Source organism: Abramis brama (genome assembly GCF_963993115.1).
Source record: "Abramis brama genome assembly, chromosome: 18".
In the NCBI taxonomy this organism is placed as follows: domain Eukaryota; kingdom Metazoa; phylum Chordata; class Actinopteri; order Cypriniformes; family Leuciscidae; genus Abramis; species Abramis brama.
In genome coordinates this window covers 8,641,324-8,658,255 of record NC_139980.1, presented here as the reverse complement: position 1 = coordinate 8,658,255, position 16,932 = coordinate 8,641,324, and the positions used below count along the sequence as shown (strand labels likewise).

The window sequence follows — 16,932 nt, the reverse complement described above, 5'->3', positions numbered from 1 at the left end:
CTGGTTAAAATGTCAGCTTTTCACAGGCAAGCACTTTTTGCATGGAAGTTCATTTACAAGCATAATTTAACCACATCAGTATTATATCTGGAATAATTTGTACTATTTTGTAGGTTATTTTGTAAGCTGTTTTCTTCCTTAAATGTGAGGTCTATATTCTCACTATATATCATACTATTTGAGCCATAAAAGCCTCAAGTATCAAGTATGATGCAAAAAAAAAAATTTCTGTTAAAAAATGATTTTCTGACTATTATTTCATATGTCAGGCCTTAATTCTATATCTTAAACTGATAGTTCACCCAAGAATGAAAATTCTGTCATCATTTATTTCCCCTCAAGTTGTTCCAAACCTATATACATTTTGTATTTATCATTCTGTATACTTGTAACCAAACAGTTGTTGTGGGGCACCATTGACTTCCCTAGTATGGGGAAAAAATGAATGCTCAATGGTGTCCCACAACTGTTTGGTTACAAGTATTCTTCAAAACATCTTCCTTTGTGTTTAGCAGAACAAAGACATTCAAACAGCTTTTGGGACAACTTGAGGGTAAGGGGAAATTTCATTTTTGGGAGAACTATTCCTTTAATAGATACTGTCCACTTTTTCTCGCTATTTCCACTCACTGTCCACTAGATGGCGCTGTTTCAAAGACTCCAGTTTGTTAGGAATGAGCAGGACTGGTCTTCCCTTCTCCTCGGCGCCATTTTCAAACAGTGTTACCGCCACCGGAAGACCGTTCACCGTGGGGAGGGGAGGAAATCTGCAGTAGACACGGGTGATTAGCTAACCTCAAACAGCTTTACAAAATGAAAGCGCTGTGGCGAAATACCCAAACAACAAACAGGAAGTTGACTTTGGAGGGTTAATTGTTGCATCGTTTATTGTGTTGCCCCTGAGGAGAAAAGCTTTACTTCTATGTGGCAGAAATGCTGCAGAATGAAGACTGAAGCTAATACAGCCAACTGCCCTCTGAAGACAGACTCACAGTTTACGTAAACAACATCAAGCGTCGGAGTAAGTATGTTTTGTGAAAATTCTGAATTTTTGTATTTATTTTAGGTAATATTAAATTGATCATTGTAACTCTATGGTCGTGTTTTAAAACCTAGTGAGCTACCTAACTTAAGTTACCTAGATAGTTCGCAACACACCCAAAAGTGCTGTCTAGATTGGCAGCCGACAAAATAAAGTCTGTTTTGGGGTTTTATGGAGTCTAAGTTAGCTGCCACAGAGCAGTTTGTTGTCTTGACTGTTTTGAAGCTCTCAGTGGTTCTGAGAAGCCACTAATTATAATCTGGCAGTTTTTACTAGCATTTGAACCTTACTAAATCATGAAAGTTCAACAATAGATCAAGGATTTCAATTTTCCATTCTTTATGAAGGTCAAATAAAGATATTAAATCAACTGGTGCTTTGACTGTTTTCATATATCATACATACAGTGTCTGCATTATCAGTGCTGGCTCGGTTGTTGTCATGTGAATCGTTGTGTGTGTAGAGCGAGCGTGTATTTGTGTTGAAGGACCATGACGACCAGCGCAGAGCGGAAGTTCGTCAGTCTGCGGAAGCGTTTAGATCAGCTGGGCTACAGACAGCCTCTGGCCATTGAGAGTCTGCCACTGGTTGAGAAGCTCTTCAGGTGAATTCTCTCTACAGTATGCAGTATTATACTATCCACCAATAAAGATTTTATTTCAGATTTTTCAGGTAGCTCTTGTCCTGCCATTATTCTTTTCACTAGCTCTGGCACAATATATTTTTGCAAGCATATCTGTATATGTGTCAGATTTAAAAACTGACACGTTAACTAAATGTATATAATATGTGTAACATGCTTTGACAGAAGCATAATCTGTTTGCATGTATTTCTCAGTGACCTGGTCCACACCACTGAAAGTCTCAGGAATGCCAAGCTTGCTGCAGGAAAAACGGAAAAGGAGAGTCGGAATGTGGATGCTCTTCTGGAGCCGTATAAAGCTGAAAATGCCCGGGTAGTCAGAGAAAACAACGAGCTGCACCTTGGGCTTTTGAAACTAAGAGAGGAGAAGGATCGGATCAGCAGGGGTACAGATTGGGTTTAATTCCTCAAATCCTGTTGCAAACAGATTTGATCTTTTTTCAATCACATGGAATGGTTATTTGTAACCATTATTGTTTGTCAGCAGAGCTGAAGGTGTACATCAGGAAACTGGACCATGAAACATCAGATCTGAAATTCCTTAATAATCAGTATGTGCACAAAGTCCGGTCCCTTGAGAAGGACTGCAAAGCGAAGACGGAGCGTATCCTACAGCTCCAGGAGAAGAACATGCAAGCGGTTGTTCAGACACCAGGTTGGTTGATATGTTTTATTTAACGTTGCAGCTATGGTATTCACCTTTGTCTGTCTATGCTGCTATTAGAACATTTTATGGTCAATGACTAAATTTAAATAGGAGGGAAGAAGCGATCAATCCCATTTAGACGCCAGCGGATGCAGATCGATGAACTCCTCCCACCCTCCGGTGGCCCCATCCCTCCATCTCTGGCACTACCAGATGATCCCTATATCGCTGACCTCCTTCAGGTGGCTGATGACAGGTGTGGGGAAGAAAACAAAACGAAATCACAATAAATCAATTATTTTGTAATTAATGCATTTGCAGGTTACACATTTGGTCTTTTTTTAAGTAAAGAAAAGAAAAAAGCATCATATTTATATTATATATTTATTAGCAACATTTAAAACAATTAATTGCTGAGTTAACATATTCATTTTGACAGCCTTCCCCAGTTATAACATGAAACACATTATTATAAACACATTATTAACATGAAATGGACATTTAAAAATTAATATACTTGTGTTTGTTAAAATAAAAACAGAATTTATAAATAACATTAGTTAAAAAAATTTTTTACAATTTTTATAATAATAATAAATGTGTTTAGAATCCAGGAGCTCCAAAAGGAAGTGGCACAGCTCAAGCTTGACCTGGAGAGAGCGCATGCCGGAATCAAGCATCTCAACACACAGGTAAGTGTGCTGTGCACACACCTACATTTCACAAATTAAATTACTGTGTATAGTCTGATTACTTTTTCTTAGGCGCTGTTTTAATATTTCATGGAGCAAATGGTTTTGCTTAAGCCACTGCTTGATCGGTTAGGGAGAATGACAGAGTGGCAGTGATTATAGTTAAAGTAGAACTGAGAGTCCTTTTTATTTGAGACCTCCTTCAAGAGCCCACATATATGTGCACTAATGAGAGGTTATTACTAAAAATAATATTATCTCTGTTATTTATTTATCATATATTAACAGTGTAAATGTATTCATACATTTACCCTTACAAATGTACTTTGTGCTCTGAACAGGTGGAAGAGCGAGATAAAGAGATTGAGCGTCTGAATCGAGCTCTGGATGGTGGTCGACCTAATGATGTCATCTCTCTGGAGGCTCAAAACATCAGCAATGAAAAACTTATTGCTCATTTGAACCTACAGGTAAACTGGATATCCATCTGATAATTTTGTTTATTTGATCTTGTTAGGCATGTTACCTGACTGAGACCACCCAATCTAACTCTATTTTAACCGAGGTGGACATCCCTCCCCCCACCCTAGTTACAGCCCTGGGTACCAATATCAATAAAATTTTGCAGTTCTTGGTACCAGTTTCGGTACCAGAGCAAAAACTGTTGAAATAAGTAGGCTACTTCATAAAATGTTGTGCCGTTTTGTCACTTCCATTGGTTATCACTGTCATCCCAGTTTCTGATTCAATTGCGAATTTAAATGGAGTTCACAATCCAGTAACTGTACTGTACTTAGCAGCATGAAAAACTAAACTTGTATTCAGATTGTGAATGAATTTTTTTTATTTTAATTTTTTTTGTACTAACTGGGGCCGGTAGTAGCAGTACGCTTGACAACCCTAATTCAGACCTGTCCATAACCTCCTTCTGTTTGCAGGTGTTTATTTCCGTGTTGGCGTTAACCGATAATAACTAATTTCCTTTTTCAGATAGAGTATCTGCAGGAGACCAACAGATCGCTGGAGCAGAGAATTGACGGACTGCAGCAGAGGAAGAAGACTGTGTCTAGTGAGGTGGCTGACCTGAGCGCTCGAAATGAAGAGCTGTGTCAGGAGCTCACTCAAATAGACCAGCTCGCCCAGCAGTTAGAGAAAGACAAAGAGATGGTTCTGGAGACTGCTGACATGGAGCTGCAAGAGGCCAAGGTGATCTCAGCAGGGTCTTTACTTGTAAAAAAAATTGAAGTAAATAAATGAAGCCTCAGTGTTTTCAGTCCAACTCAGTGAAACTGTGTTTTTGCATAATATATTGATATATAATTTTAAATTTTAGTTGTTTTTCTATTCATTTTTTTGGTTTTATGTCATTGCGTAAAGAGCCTAGGGCTGCCTTTCCCAAAAGCATTGTGAGCCCAAATTGATCATGGAGACCATTGCCACCAATGTTCTCTGCGATCAACTTAGCTCACGATGCTTTTGGGAAACTGAGCCTATCACTGACTGTGATATCTTATTTATGTGTGGTATTATTTGATATCTATATTTTATATGTGGGGGGAAAAACATTTGCAGCATATATTAATTGTAATATATTAATTCTAGTTGTTTTTATTTATATTAATAATAATATTTGGTCTTAATTTATTCATTCTTGGATTTTAATATTTTAAATATTTAGCTTTATGTAGTGATACTGACTCTATCTCTGTCTCTAGAAAGAGATTCAGCGTCAACAGCGGGAGATAGAGGACCTGGAGGAGGTCATCTCTACATTGAGACGAGTATGTGCATGGGTCCACTGTCCACAAAGCAGCATGTGAAATGAGCTGTTAAATTAACCATCTGCTTCAGAACAGCACATTTATCCTGTCTGGCCTGACATGACATGGATGGTTTAAATACATTTCTGACTGTCAGGAATGTCTTTCTATTGGAGTGCATGTTTATTATCCTTTCAGATATCCCACTCTTTATTACTGGCCTGTGGGCATTTTGAGTAATTTTGCAGTTGAATAATCTTAACACACATCTGAAAATGTTTATCTGAAAATTAGATTTATCTGAGATTTGAGCAATAATAATACAATTAGTAAATATTAACAAAACAACTATAATAAACTATTTATTATTGTTACAAAAAAAGAAAGAAAAGAATGAACAATTAAAGCTTATTGGAGCTTACATGGAACATCTGTCATAACTGATTTAGGTGAGAGATTCAATGACAAAATTATGTTATAATACATCATTTTCCTACAGCAGACAAAGTTTTTGCTCGCAGATTACTCATGCCAATATCTAGTGATAATGCGTTGTTATGGTTCATTAGACTCAGTCAAACGTCTAAAGCTTGCAATGATTTGCTACAGGATATGGCAGATGGAGATCACGTGAAAGACCGTCTGAGGGATCAACTACTTGATCTTCAAGAACAGAATGACAAGATGGAGGGACTGATAAACTTTCTGGAGGAAGACAAAAAGAGACTTCAGGACAAAGTAGAAGCAATGACACAGGCTGGTGAGATGTGACACTCCTCTTTATGTATTAGTTGCGGGTAAAGTGATATATGGTTTGTCATTCACCCGTTTAATTTTAGTGCTGTATTTGTTTCAGATAAGGAGATGATTCTAGAATTAGAGCGAATGCGTGCAAGGCATGGGATGTGTGGTAAGGATCACTCTCCATCCCGTCTAGATGCCTTTGTGAAAAGTTTAGAGGAGGAAAGGAATTATTATAAACAGGAAGTGGAGCGGTACCGTCTGGTTAGGGGCAGGACAGACAAAACCCCCACCCCTAGTCCAGGCAGGGGGAGGAGCCCCAGAGGAAGAGGCAGCTGGCATGAAAAGGTGGGAGCTGACAATTACTTCTGTAATTACAGTGATTTAAGCAGGGCCTGAATTTCAGATTGTACAGTTTTAGTAAAGTGCAAGTTCTGCACTCATAATTCAGCAGCATGCTAGTATATGCTTTTTTTATACTTTTTGCTAGTATTTTTTATATACTTTCCCTATTTTAATAAACATTTATTTACATTTATACATTTGTATGCAATATGCATACATTATTTACTTATTACTTTTTTGAATGATTTTGCAACAAGGCTGCAGTTTTTTTTTTTTTTTTTTTTGACTTTATTTAAGACACTTATTTAAATTACTAAAATTAGTTACCAAAATAACAATATTGCACATGATTGGGTCAAACCTAGCTGGGAAACTGACTATTTTTGTATTTCTAGAGAGATTTTGATGCAGAGCTCTCACGTGTAGTGAAGGAGAGGGATGAGCTACAGTCAGTGCTGCTGGGCTTTGAGAAACACATAGAGGACATCCAGACCAGAGTTAAACTACTGACTGCAGAGAGAGACCAGCTCAGCTCACAGTACCAGCAGGTGAGACACCACCTGCTACCTGCAAAGGTCTTCATCTGTTTGCTGTCTGAAACCAGGATGTCAGAAGCTTCTTCATGTACCCATCATTTTGTTTTACTCCACCCAAAAATTTAAATTATTTCATAATTTACTATCTCTCGGTTCCAGCCAACTGTCATACGCTCATTCTTGAGTTCAAGCTTGACGTTAACATCAGCATGTGTGAAGATCCACTTTTTGTGTGAGCTTCACAACGTGCTGACATTTTACGGTAAGTGTGAACTCATGAATAACTTGACTGGAATTTGATTATTTAAAGTTTAAAAAGTTCTCTTCAGAAGACATTAATTCATCCACTGGGGTCGTATGAATTACTGTTGTGCTTTTTGCGTGGTTTTTGGAGTGTCAACTTATGCACATAATGAAACCTATCCACTTGCATTATATGGACTCACAGATGGATTATTTTTCTAAAAATCTACATTTGTGTTCATCTGAAGAAAGAAAGTCAAACATGTTTGGAACAGGATGAGCATGAGTAAATAAGAGATTATTATTATTATTTTTTTGGTTAAGTATCCCTTTAAGTTAAGATGCACATCTAGCTGTTTTCTTTGAGAATATTTGTTCATGTGTTTTAAATATAGACTCAGGAGGTGCTGAGACGTGTCCAAGGGGAGCTTGAGTCCTCTAAACTCCAGCACAGGTTCAGAGACGACGGGGAACAGACTGAAGCTGAACTCCAGAGAGTTACTGCTGAGAGAGATATGCTTAGAGACAGACTCAAGGTATGTCTGTGTGTGTGTTTGCAAATGAGTTTTTTTTTGAAGACCATAAATTGCTGTCAATTGTGGACAAGCAATTTTCTGTGGTTGAAGTTGTGAGTTTGAAATTCCGCAAAGCACTTCTAAACTGTACTGCACTTGTTGGGTGAGTGGTATAGCTGTGTGTTAAGGGGAGAGATGCCAATATAAAGTTGCTAGTGTTTTTTTTTTCTCTCTCTTTGCAGGTTGCCCAAAGCTCATCTCTTACAGACCGAGAACAGGAGCAGATCAGGATTCTCGACCTGGAGAACACCATTGAGATGGTACAACACTAATAGTGCATGAACTGTTTATAGTTTCACAAACATTACCAGTGTGTTTAGTCATGTCAGCTCCAAATGCCGTTTTTGTGCCCTTGAAGGGCACTGCAGGAAAGAGACGCTTCTTGTAGGATTGTTCCAAATGAATGTGAGCATCTAAATCCTCCTTCTAAAAGACACTTTGTGAACTGTACATTTAAAGGTCACTACAAGGAAATAATTTGCCGTTTATGATCATGTTATACTGGGTGACAAGTTGTTCTGATTCATTTCGAGATCTGAGGATTTTAAAACTTTAAATTGCTCTCATGCACCCAAGTATATTAGTATATTATTAGCACATTAGTGTTTTTATGTTTTTTGCTTGCTTTTCTCGAACGGCAGTTGAAATAAACTTGGATTAAAGACGATGTTTGACACAAAAGTTTAATTTGCAACAATCTTAAGAGCTATAAACATGAATTTTGATGCAACGTTATATTCGGACAATATATAAATTCGTCTAGGGTGTAAAAAATGCACATGCATCCTTCAAAGTGGTCTGTCTCTCTTTGTGGATAGGGCAAAGTAATGCTCACTTATGAATTTGCCCTAAATATGAGGTTAGTTTTAGGTAGCATAAACCCATCTAAATATGTCATAAAATGATGCATTACTGTGTGTGTGTAGCTGGAGAGAGAGAAGGCTGATCTGCGCACTCAGGTTGCTGTGCTGAAGGAGTGTCGTGTTGCTGTTGAGAAGGAGCTGAAGACTCAGTCAGCAGTGCTGGTGCAGAACGTAGAGGAGGCCACACATCACCGAGTCGAGAGCAGTGCGCTCAGGTCTGTGTGCGTTTGTGTACCACTGCTGTAGACGAACATTTCTGCCTGTCGTGCTTGTGTTTAAATATGTGCCACCCAGAAAGTGTTTGTGTGTGTGCGTTTAGGCTTCTGCAGGAGCAGATGGAGCAGTCTCTCTCAGATGTTCAGCACAGATTATCTGTGAAGACCAATGAACTGCAGGCAGCTCACCAACAGATCGACAAACTAGAAGAGAAAATCAGTGCGTGTATTTCTTATAGTGTTGCACTCTTCTAATTTATTCAAATGCACATCTTTATGCAAATTAGCTATTCTGTCTCTTCTTTCCTGTTTATTCTCATGCATATCTGTATTAGGGGTGGCAGAAGTAACGTTACTTCAGTACTAAGCCAATACTAATTTAGGTTACACATTATTTACTTCATTGGTGTCCTTGTTACAGTGTAATTACATAAATAAGCACTGAGCAATATTAATTAACAGCTTGTACTACTTATACAGGTTTGGTTTAGTTGCTTGAAATTATGCATAATTTACTGTTGTTATTATAGTAAGTGCATTTAATGTGTAACAAGGACACTGTAAAATAAAGTGTTACCCTAATTTTTTCCTGTTATTACAGGGTGTTTATCTAAATAATTGAAAAGGTAAAAGCAATGTTTACAGAAACAAAGAAATGCTTGAAGGCAACATGCCATTGTTTAAATTGAATACTTATTTAAATTCAGTAATTAATATTTATACTAATATTTTTTTTTTTTTTAAAGGATTGCATTCAATAGCAGATTCATTTTGTCATGATATTGAAAATTGTGAAATTTCACTGGTTCTGGTGTGAAATCATGCAACATTTTACTGTATAGATGACGTAAAATTTGTTATGTAGAAAGAAGATTCTAAATGCTGTGTTTGTGCAGCTGATCTGAGTAGACATGGATCATCTCAGAAAGATGAGGTTGCGACTCTGCAGAGGACAATAGCATCTCTAGACCGAGAGAAAGACTTCCTGCAGGACGATGTGGACCAGAAGACTGAGAGGGTGGTGCTGCTACAGGAGGAGATCCAAAGGAAGGTACTGCTACTCAGCACACATCTTATTACAGCCCTGTTCTCAATACAGAATGATTGGTAATATATGCAGAGAAGATAACTAGTTGCATTGAGAAAATTCTTGAAATTTTTTGTGGTACTGCTTTAAAAAGTTAGTTTTGATCTACAGGAAAAGACTCTGTTGGAAGTCCGACTAACAGTCACAGAGTTGGAGAACTCTTTGGAGTAAGTGTCTGTTTTCTGTTGTGAGTAATAAAATGTATGTTCTCAGAATGATGGGATGTTTCTGCATTTTTGGAAAGAAATAGAAGGCCTTCAAAGTCTTGTATGACATGTATTTCAGTCAGCTGAAGGGGGCGTTGAGCAGTCGAGAGAGGGAAATCGCTAGCCTGCGCAGACAGCTGGACCAATCACAAGAGGAACTCTCAGTGGTTAGTCGAGACAGAGAGGTCGCGCTGAGAGAGAACCGCAGGTTACAGGATGATCTGGCCACCATGACCAGAGAAAACCAGGTACACACCAGTAGACCTCTTCTTCGAATTTTTATGAGTTCAAGTGTGTAGCACTGAAACCCAATTGTAATTGTTAAAAGCATTCTTCCCTAAAAGTGATCAGGTAGACCAAACCTTAAGTCGTAGAGACTTGAAACTTTGAGGGCTGAAAGTACTCACACCGTCTACAATGTCACCAAGGCTCGCCCGGATCAGCCTGACGAGGCGCTACGGGGTGAAAAGTGTGAAATCGCGCATAACTCCTAAACCAGTGGTTCTCAAACTTTTTCGGTAATTCCCCACTTTGGACAAGGGGGAATTTCCAAGCCCCACCTGCCTCAACATGCTAAAGAAATAAAATGTTCAAATTTATTGAATTAACAAGTAGTATCAGTATAGTAACAAGTTATATCTAAATACAAACTAACTATCTACATCAAATAACAGCAAGTTCAAAAATAAAATAAAAGTGCAGCTGTGTCAAAATTTGTATCAAGTTCAAAAATAGAAAAGCAATAAAAGTGCCACTTTGCAATCTGTTAAAAAAGAAAAGAAGATAAATCCATTTGGCAAGACAGTTGGATTTATTTGCACAATTTATTTATTGCCCACACTAGCCTGCTACCCATCGGCGCGAAACATAGATATAGCTACACGTATATCTATGGGCGAGAAAGTTTGTTCCGCTAATATTAATATGCCTTTATAGTCACACAAACACACACACACACACACATGCGTGCGCAGTCACTTTCTAGTGCACGATTCCGGGAGATTGGATCTCATTTGCAGGCCTCAAGGAGCCGCTATCAATATGTGGGAGACTCCCGGAACTTCTGGGACAGTTGGGATGTCTGGATAAAGATATAAAAGCATAAAAAGGAAAATTTCACCTGCCCCACCTGTCACGTCTCTATTCCCCACCAGTGGTGCGCGCCCCACACTTTGAGATCCACTGTCCTAAACCGTTAGGCGTATGCCCAAGTGTCTTATATCGTTGGAATCCTTATAGATTTATAAAATGTATAGATGGAAATATTCATGTTTTGGATATTTTGAAAAAAACATTTGCGAGCTAGTCTTATAAAAAAAATAAAAAAAACGCCTTCGCGTTTTGAACTTTACTCTTTGTGTAGCTATAACAGTGTCATTTAAAAAATGTGTGTGGCCAAGTGCACGCAAAAGCCTATTACCCCAGAACTTCACTAGAAAACTCAGAACTATACTAAAATAGGTGAGTAAATGTGACGTATGATTCTAAACAAGCATTCAAACTTTTATGAAGATCGGACCATAGGTGGCGCTATAACAGTTAAAAAGCTGCTCACAGCTATATTTATTTCTTTGTTTTTCTTCTTCCCAACCTTCATAGATGATAAAAGTGAACCCACTCATGTTGACGTGACATCTGTGACCAGTAAACATCACACATGCTCACATTCTTGTGTCCCTTTCTCCAGGCTGTGCACGCAGAGATGCAGGAAGCTCTGAACGAGAGGGATGAATTGAAGCTCAGAGTTCACTCGTACATCTCTGAGGTGGCGCGGATAGAAAGCCTGATGGCTGCCAAGGTGAGAGATGAAAGGAAAAAACACTCCAGCAAATTGAAAAGACAGAAATCATGTCAATATTCCCTTTTTATGTGATACAATTATTATAACTAAAAAATGTAAAAAAAAAAATATATATATATATATATATATATATATATATATATATATATATATATATATATATATATATATATATCAACCAAATATGTTAATGAGCCATAAAATGTGCATTACAGTAATTTTCTCAGAGTTAAACTTAAAATATGTTTCTTAAAACCTCATTACCCATGGTAGAATAATTTTAGTACACATAATCAAGTGGCTTATTGCTTCTTTAAAACATTGGCAAAAGCAGTTTGATTAAAGGGGCCATTGTTCAATCAAGGGTTAAATTGGACTGTTTAGGGATCTTCAACGGGGGTCCATGGTGGCCACCAATTATTGTTTGATCCCGAACTTATTTTCATGGAAAAATTTATAAAAGTAAAAATACTAATTGGAAAAGCAGCAAAAGTTCAGCTAAATGCAGAATTACATTAAATTCAATATCAATGCAGATCAAATGCATATGTATTCATTTAGCATTTTTGCACTGACGCTGTTTTATCCATGTTGTGTATAGGAACAGGAGAACAGGGACATGCTGGAGCGTTTTCGAACCATCCACACTGATTCAGAGGATAGAGAGCTGAAGCTGCAGCAGGCTGAAGGGCTAAACAACTCTATTAGACTGGAGCTGCTCTCATCCGACACAGAGCGCAGACACCTCAGAGAGAGAGTCTCACTGCAGGACAGAGAGATACAGGAGGTACAAGTGACTGAGCATGAGGAGTACACCATTTTCAACTAAAAACTCATTTACACGCAGTGGCGTTTTGGAGGCTTGAAAATAGGTTTCAATAGGTTTTCAAGTTTGTCAAAACGATTGTCAAAATGATACTTTTATTGTGAAAGCATATTACTATAGGCAACCCCCATCAGGGGATTTGTGACATCGCCAACTACTGGCCTGGCAGCATAATACAGCTTTAGTCGTTTTCGTTGATCCGTGTGAATGGGGATCGTTTTGACAAAGTTGTCGTCTGTACGTGAAAAAAGGAAAAACTTTTCCGTTTTTTAGTACATCGTTGTCATGTAAACGTGCGCTAAATGTTTTCCATTGCCTCAGCACTTGAACGCTGTGCAAGCATACGAAGCTCAGGTGTCATCGCTGGCACGGGCAATGTCTCGTTTGGAAGAGGAGGTCCAGGCGGTTCGATCCGAGAAAGACTCAGTGTTGGCAGATCTGGCCTCTGTCAGAGAACTGTGCGTTAAGCTCGACTCCAGCAAAGAGCTCACCATTCGCCAGCTGACGGCTAAGAGCATGGAGCTGGAAAGAGTAAGACTCACACGCACGACATTCTCTGTCAACTACATCTTTAGAAAGGGTTTAAAAATGAGCGAATGTACGACTAACTAACCTTTTAACATCAAACTCAGATGACGGGTGAACTGGAGGATGTGCGCTCTGAGACAGAGCTTCTGAAAAAGCAGCTGGCCAGTGAGCATCTGACGGTACGCAATCTTGAGACTCTGCTCACCACTAATCGACAGAAGGAGTTTCAGACGCACCTGAGTGCCAGCGAGAAAGAGTCTGAGCTCAAAGTGCTGAAGGACCGCCTCGTTCTCGCTGACAGCAAAACGTAAGTGGAAAAACAATAAGCGAAAGAGCCATTTATAATTTTTTGTTACTATTACACTACCGTTGAAAAGTTAGTTAGTAAATTTTTTTTTTAATGAAGTCTCTTATTCTCAGCAAAGCTGAATTTAATTGATTAAAAACAGTAATATTTTTGATTATTTCAAATAATTATTTTCAACTTTAATATATTTTAAAATGTAATGATGCAAAGAACTTTCAGCATCATCACTCCAGTCTTCAGTGTCACGTGATCCTTCAGAAATCATTCTGATATGCTGATTTGGTGCTCAAGAAACATATTATTTATTATAGTCAATGTTAAAAACGGTTGTGCTGCTTAATATTTTTGTGGAAACCACGATACATTTAAGATTATTTGATGAATAGAAAGTTCAAAAGAACGGCATTTATATGAAATAGAAATATTTTTTAACATTATAAATGTCTTTACTGTCAATTTAGGCATCCTTGCTGAATAAAAGTAATATCTTATTTCAAAAAGAAAGAAAGAAAATCTTAGTGACACCAATCTTTTGCATGGTGGGGTATGAGAATAATAATAACATATCAAAATATTGATCAATCTACATCATTGGTTTGTGTTTTAAAGAGGACAAAATGTAATGATATCCTTTACAAATAGGAAGAATACAAGCAGATGCTCCACACACTGATCTGTAGGGCTACAACAACTCATCATACTATATAAAGTAATAATCGAATTTCATTAGGCACAGAGACCCTCGTCAGTGATGTCACTTTACACTCGTGCAAAATGCATTTGAAAAATAGAGACCACGGAGCTTCTGTACACAAGTTGTCCAGAGAACTGAAGGAGGGATTATTGGGAAAAAGAACAGATGGAGGCAAACAAGCCGCACCCGGTCATTTAGAGGGGAGCAAACTACATGTTTGTTTTAAACTGACAGCGCTCTAAAATATCAGAGGGCTATAAATCTGTGTGTATATATAAATTATACAATGTGTATTGTAATTCTGCCAATGTACATCACATTTTTTATTGTTTAAGAGTCTGTTATACAGGGTAACTGTAAAGCATTTGTTTATGGGATACACTGAGGACTGTGTCCTCTTTAAGGCTGCATAAAGAGTCCATTGAATGTTGCTTTCCTCCAAACAAGCAGTTTCTCAATAGTGTTGCCTAGTGCAAGTGTGCAGTTGCTATGGTGATCACTGACAGCAGCATGTGAAACAAACAGACATCAATCAGATAAAGATGTCTAAATGCTCTCCAGCACAGTTTCAAAACAATACTAGTTATAACAATGTATTTGTTCAAATAAAATGTGTGTATTCGTAGGGTTGGTCATGCCAGAGAGGTTTCTCAGCTGCGTGGAAAAGTGTCTCAGCTACAGACAGAAATGGACATCCTCAAGAGACAGCTAACCACTGAGCGCTTTGAAAGGTGAGACCCAGGCTTTATTACTAAAACTACTGAACTTTCTTACCATCATCGGACCATTTGGAATTGTCTACATGGTAGAGCTGTACGGTTAAAGGGGTGGTTGAATATGATTTATTTTTTCTAACTTTAGTTAGTGTGTAATGTTGCTGTTTGAGCATAAACAACATCTGCAAAGTTACAACGCTCAAAGTTCAAAGCAAAGGGAGATATTTTCTTTTTTAAAAATTGCTTTTTAAGGACTACAACAAACAGCTGGTAGAGACTACATGACATTCCTCATGGGTTAGTGACATCACTAACCCTAACGTTTACATAAACCCGCCCCCAGAAACGTGATTTATAGATTATCAAGACAGAATATGCTAATCAATGACTAGAAGATAACTACTCATAAGATACATAAATTCACCAACTAACCATTCAGAAATGTTGTCTACGTGTTGTCACTTCTTCTTGAGTCTCTCCATCTTTCTGACTTCGGTTTGAACATAAAAGGCTAAAAGTTTTTGATATGTTCAGTGCATGTCTGTGTGAGGTAAAAGGACACGAGATGTTGAAGCTCCGCCCTCTGTGCCGGGAGCAGCAGCTCATTTGCATTTAAAGGGACAGACATAAAAAACGGTGCGTTTTTGCTCACCCTCAAAAAGTGACAACTTTAACATGCTATATAAAAATATCTGTGGGGTATTTTGAGCTAAAACTTCACATACACACTCAAGACTTATTTTACATCTTGTGAAAAGGGCATTATACCACCCCTTTAATCGTTAAAAGAACGCAATCTCGATTCAAACACCCACACAATGTCATTCCTAAATGACAACAATTCTGTGTCTATTAAACCTTTGACAAAATCACAGCGGACCATTCAAATCTGCGTGGGCGCTGCCAGAGAGAGCAGTTGTCATGTATAAGTATAAAATAGCTTCAGTGTTTTCAACCACACAGTATCATTATTTCTGTATCAAATATTCATATTATCACATAATAACTATATAAACCCTGATGTCTACGGAAGTGATCAAATTAGAGTAAATAAGAGTAATAGAGTGGTCATTTGTCATTTAATCATTCAAGAGATTCATCTAAAAAAAAGCGGATTCATCCAGTAATGAAGCAATGAAGTATTTATGAGTGAGTCATTGAAACATTCATTCAAACCAAATTTTTTTTTGTATTCACAGATTTTAAATAGACTGCAGCAATTAACATTTGCCAGAACTTTTAGTAAATTACATTATTTTTTGTTTAGTTGTCTGTTCAGAATCGTTTTGAAAGCAAAACACTGTGATTCTCAATTTATCCAGAATCTACTACATAGTCTTCCATGAACATAGACAAATAAAAGATGAGCATGTTGTTAAAGGCACAGTACCCTAATAAGCATCAGTCTGATTGAGGCAAATAATAGGTTAAAATAAAAACTTTTAAAAATGAATTAAAAATTTTAATGACACAACTATTTTAGTAAATACATTTCAGTATTGAAAGAATATCAAATGTATTTAGAGGTTTTTTTGTGTATGTGCCTGTTGCTATGATCTTGCTTTGTGGGTTTGTGAAATGTTGATTAATGTGTGCAAGTGTTTTTCTGTGGTAGGGAGAGAGCTGTACAGGAAATGCGCAGACAGGGCTTATCTTTCTCTTCACTGCGAAGCTCTTCCCCTCTCAGTACCTCTCTCAGTCCCCGGCCTGCTTCTCCTGAGCGCTCCATCCTCCGCACACCAGAACGCTCCACAGACAAGACGTCAGAAAAGTGAGGATTGCCTTGGGAAACTGCGGCAGACATCAGTTCTTGTGTGATGTTCATAACCACGCTTGTATGATTTAAAATGACCCCTGTTTAACTTCACATTTCAGAAGTGTGAGCTTTAAGGAGTAGCGGCGAAGGAAATGGTTCTGTCACATTTGCGCTGACACAAAACAGGGATGTCACGTGGAAGATTCTTGTTTAATCAATTCTGAAGAAACTTTGTGTTGAGTCAGAAATGTCTCTGAGCTCAGTCCAGAAGATATTTTCTTGGGCTTCTAAAAGGGAAGTTCTTGTGCATTTATTTAAGGTCAAAGGTAAAATTATGCCACCAAAGCCAATGTGTAGAGCAGTGTTGATGATCATTTTTTTTATTGCAGTAGTCCTAGGGTCATTATTGTTCTTAATAGTTTGGGTCTTTTTAATGGAAAATGAGGCAGCTTGTCATCTTTACATGGCAGACCTTTTTATAACAAGTTAGAAGTGAAAAGAAAGTGGATTTTGCCATGTTACTCAGGACTGTGTTAATATCACACTACCACTCCAACCTGTTTTATATGTTTATGTATGTATAATAGAATATATGTTGACTGATTAACTTATTAATAAACATGCATAGTTTTTAATATAATCTGTCGTTGTCTGCTCTGTGTACTGTTTCATGTAATTATTTTTTCTGCCTTTGGATATCAGAGTGAAAT

General features: G+C 37.7%; 1 protein-coding gene across 3 annotated transcripts; it reads left to right on the top strand.

Moving 5' to 3' along the window:
- The first annotated feature begins 745 nt into the window (after positions 1-745).
- Positions 746-16,864, top strand: cep135 (centrosomal protein 135). Of its 3 annotated transcripts, none has more exons than XM_084090937.1 (26): positions 746-1,021; positions 1,506-1,646; positions 1,881-2,071; positions 2,173-2,340; positions 2,443-2,587; positions 2,939-3,023; positions 3,365-3,493; positions 4,014-4,229; positions 4,739-4,804; positions 5,393-5,543; positions 5,640-5,872; positions 6,265-6,417; positions 7,044-7,184; positions 7,406-7,483; positions 8,150-8,301; positions 8,406-8,521; positions 9,198-9,352; positions 9,500-9,555; positions 9,674-9,842; positions 11,282-11,392; positions 11,997-12,182; positions 12,543-12,752; positions 12,854-13,056; positions 14,377-14,481; positions 16,082-16,237; positions 16,342-16,864. In XM_084090937.1, exons 2-26 carry the CDS (start codon positions 1,534-1,536, stop codon positions 16,361-16,363), a joined length of 3,510 nt encoding a protein of 1,169 aa, XP_083947063.1. In that variant the 5' UTR covers positions 746-1,021; positions 1,506-1,533; the 3' UTR covers positions 16,364-16,864. The 3 variants fall into 3 exon arrangements, with proteins under 3 accessions (XP_083947063.1, XP_083947065.1, XP_083947064.1); XM_084090938.1 differs by having other exon boundaries at positions 887-1,021; positions 1,530-1,646; XM_084090939.1 differs by having other exon boundaries at positions 772-1,021; positions 16,082-16,380.
- Positions 16,865-16,932: the final 68 nt, after the last annotated feature.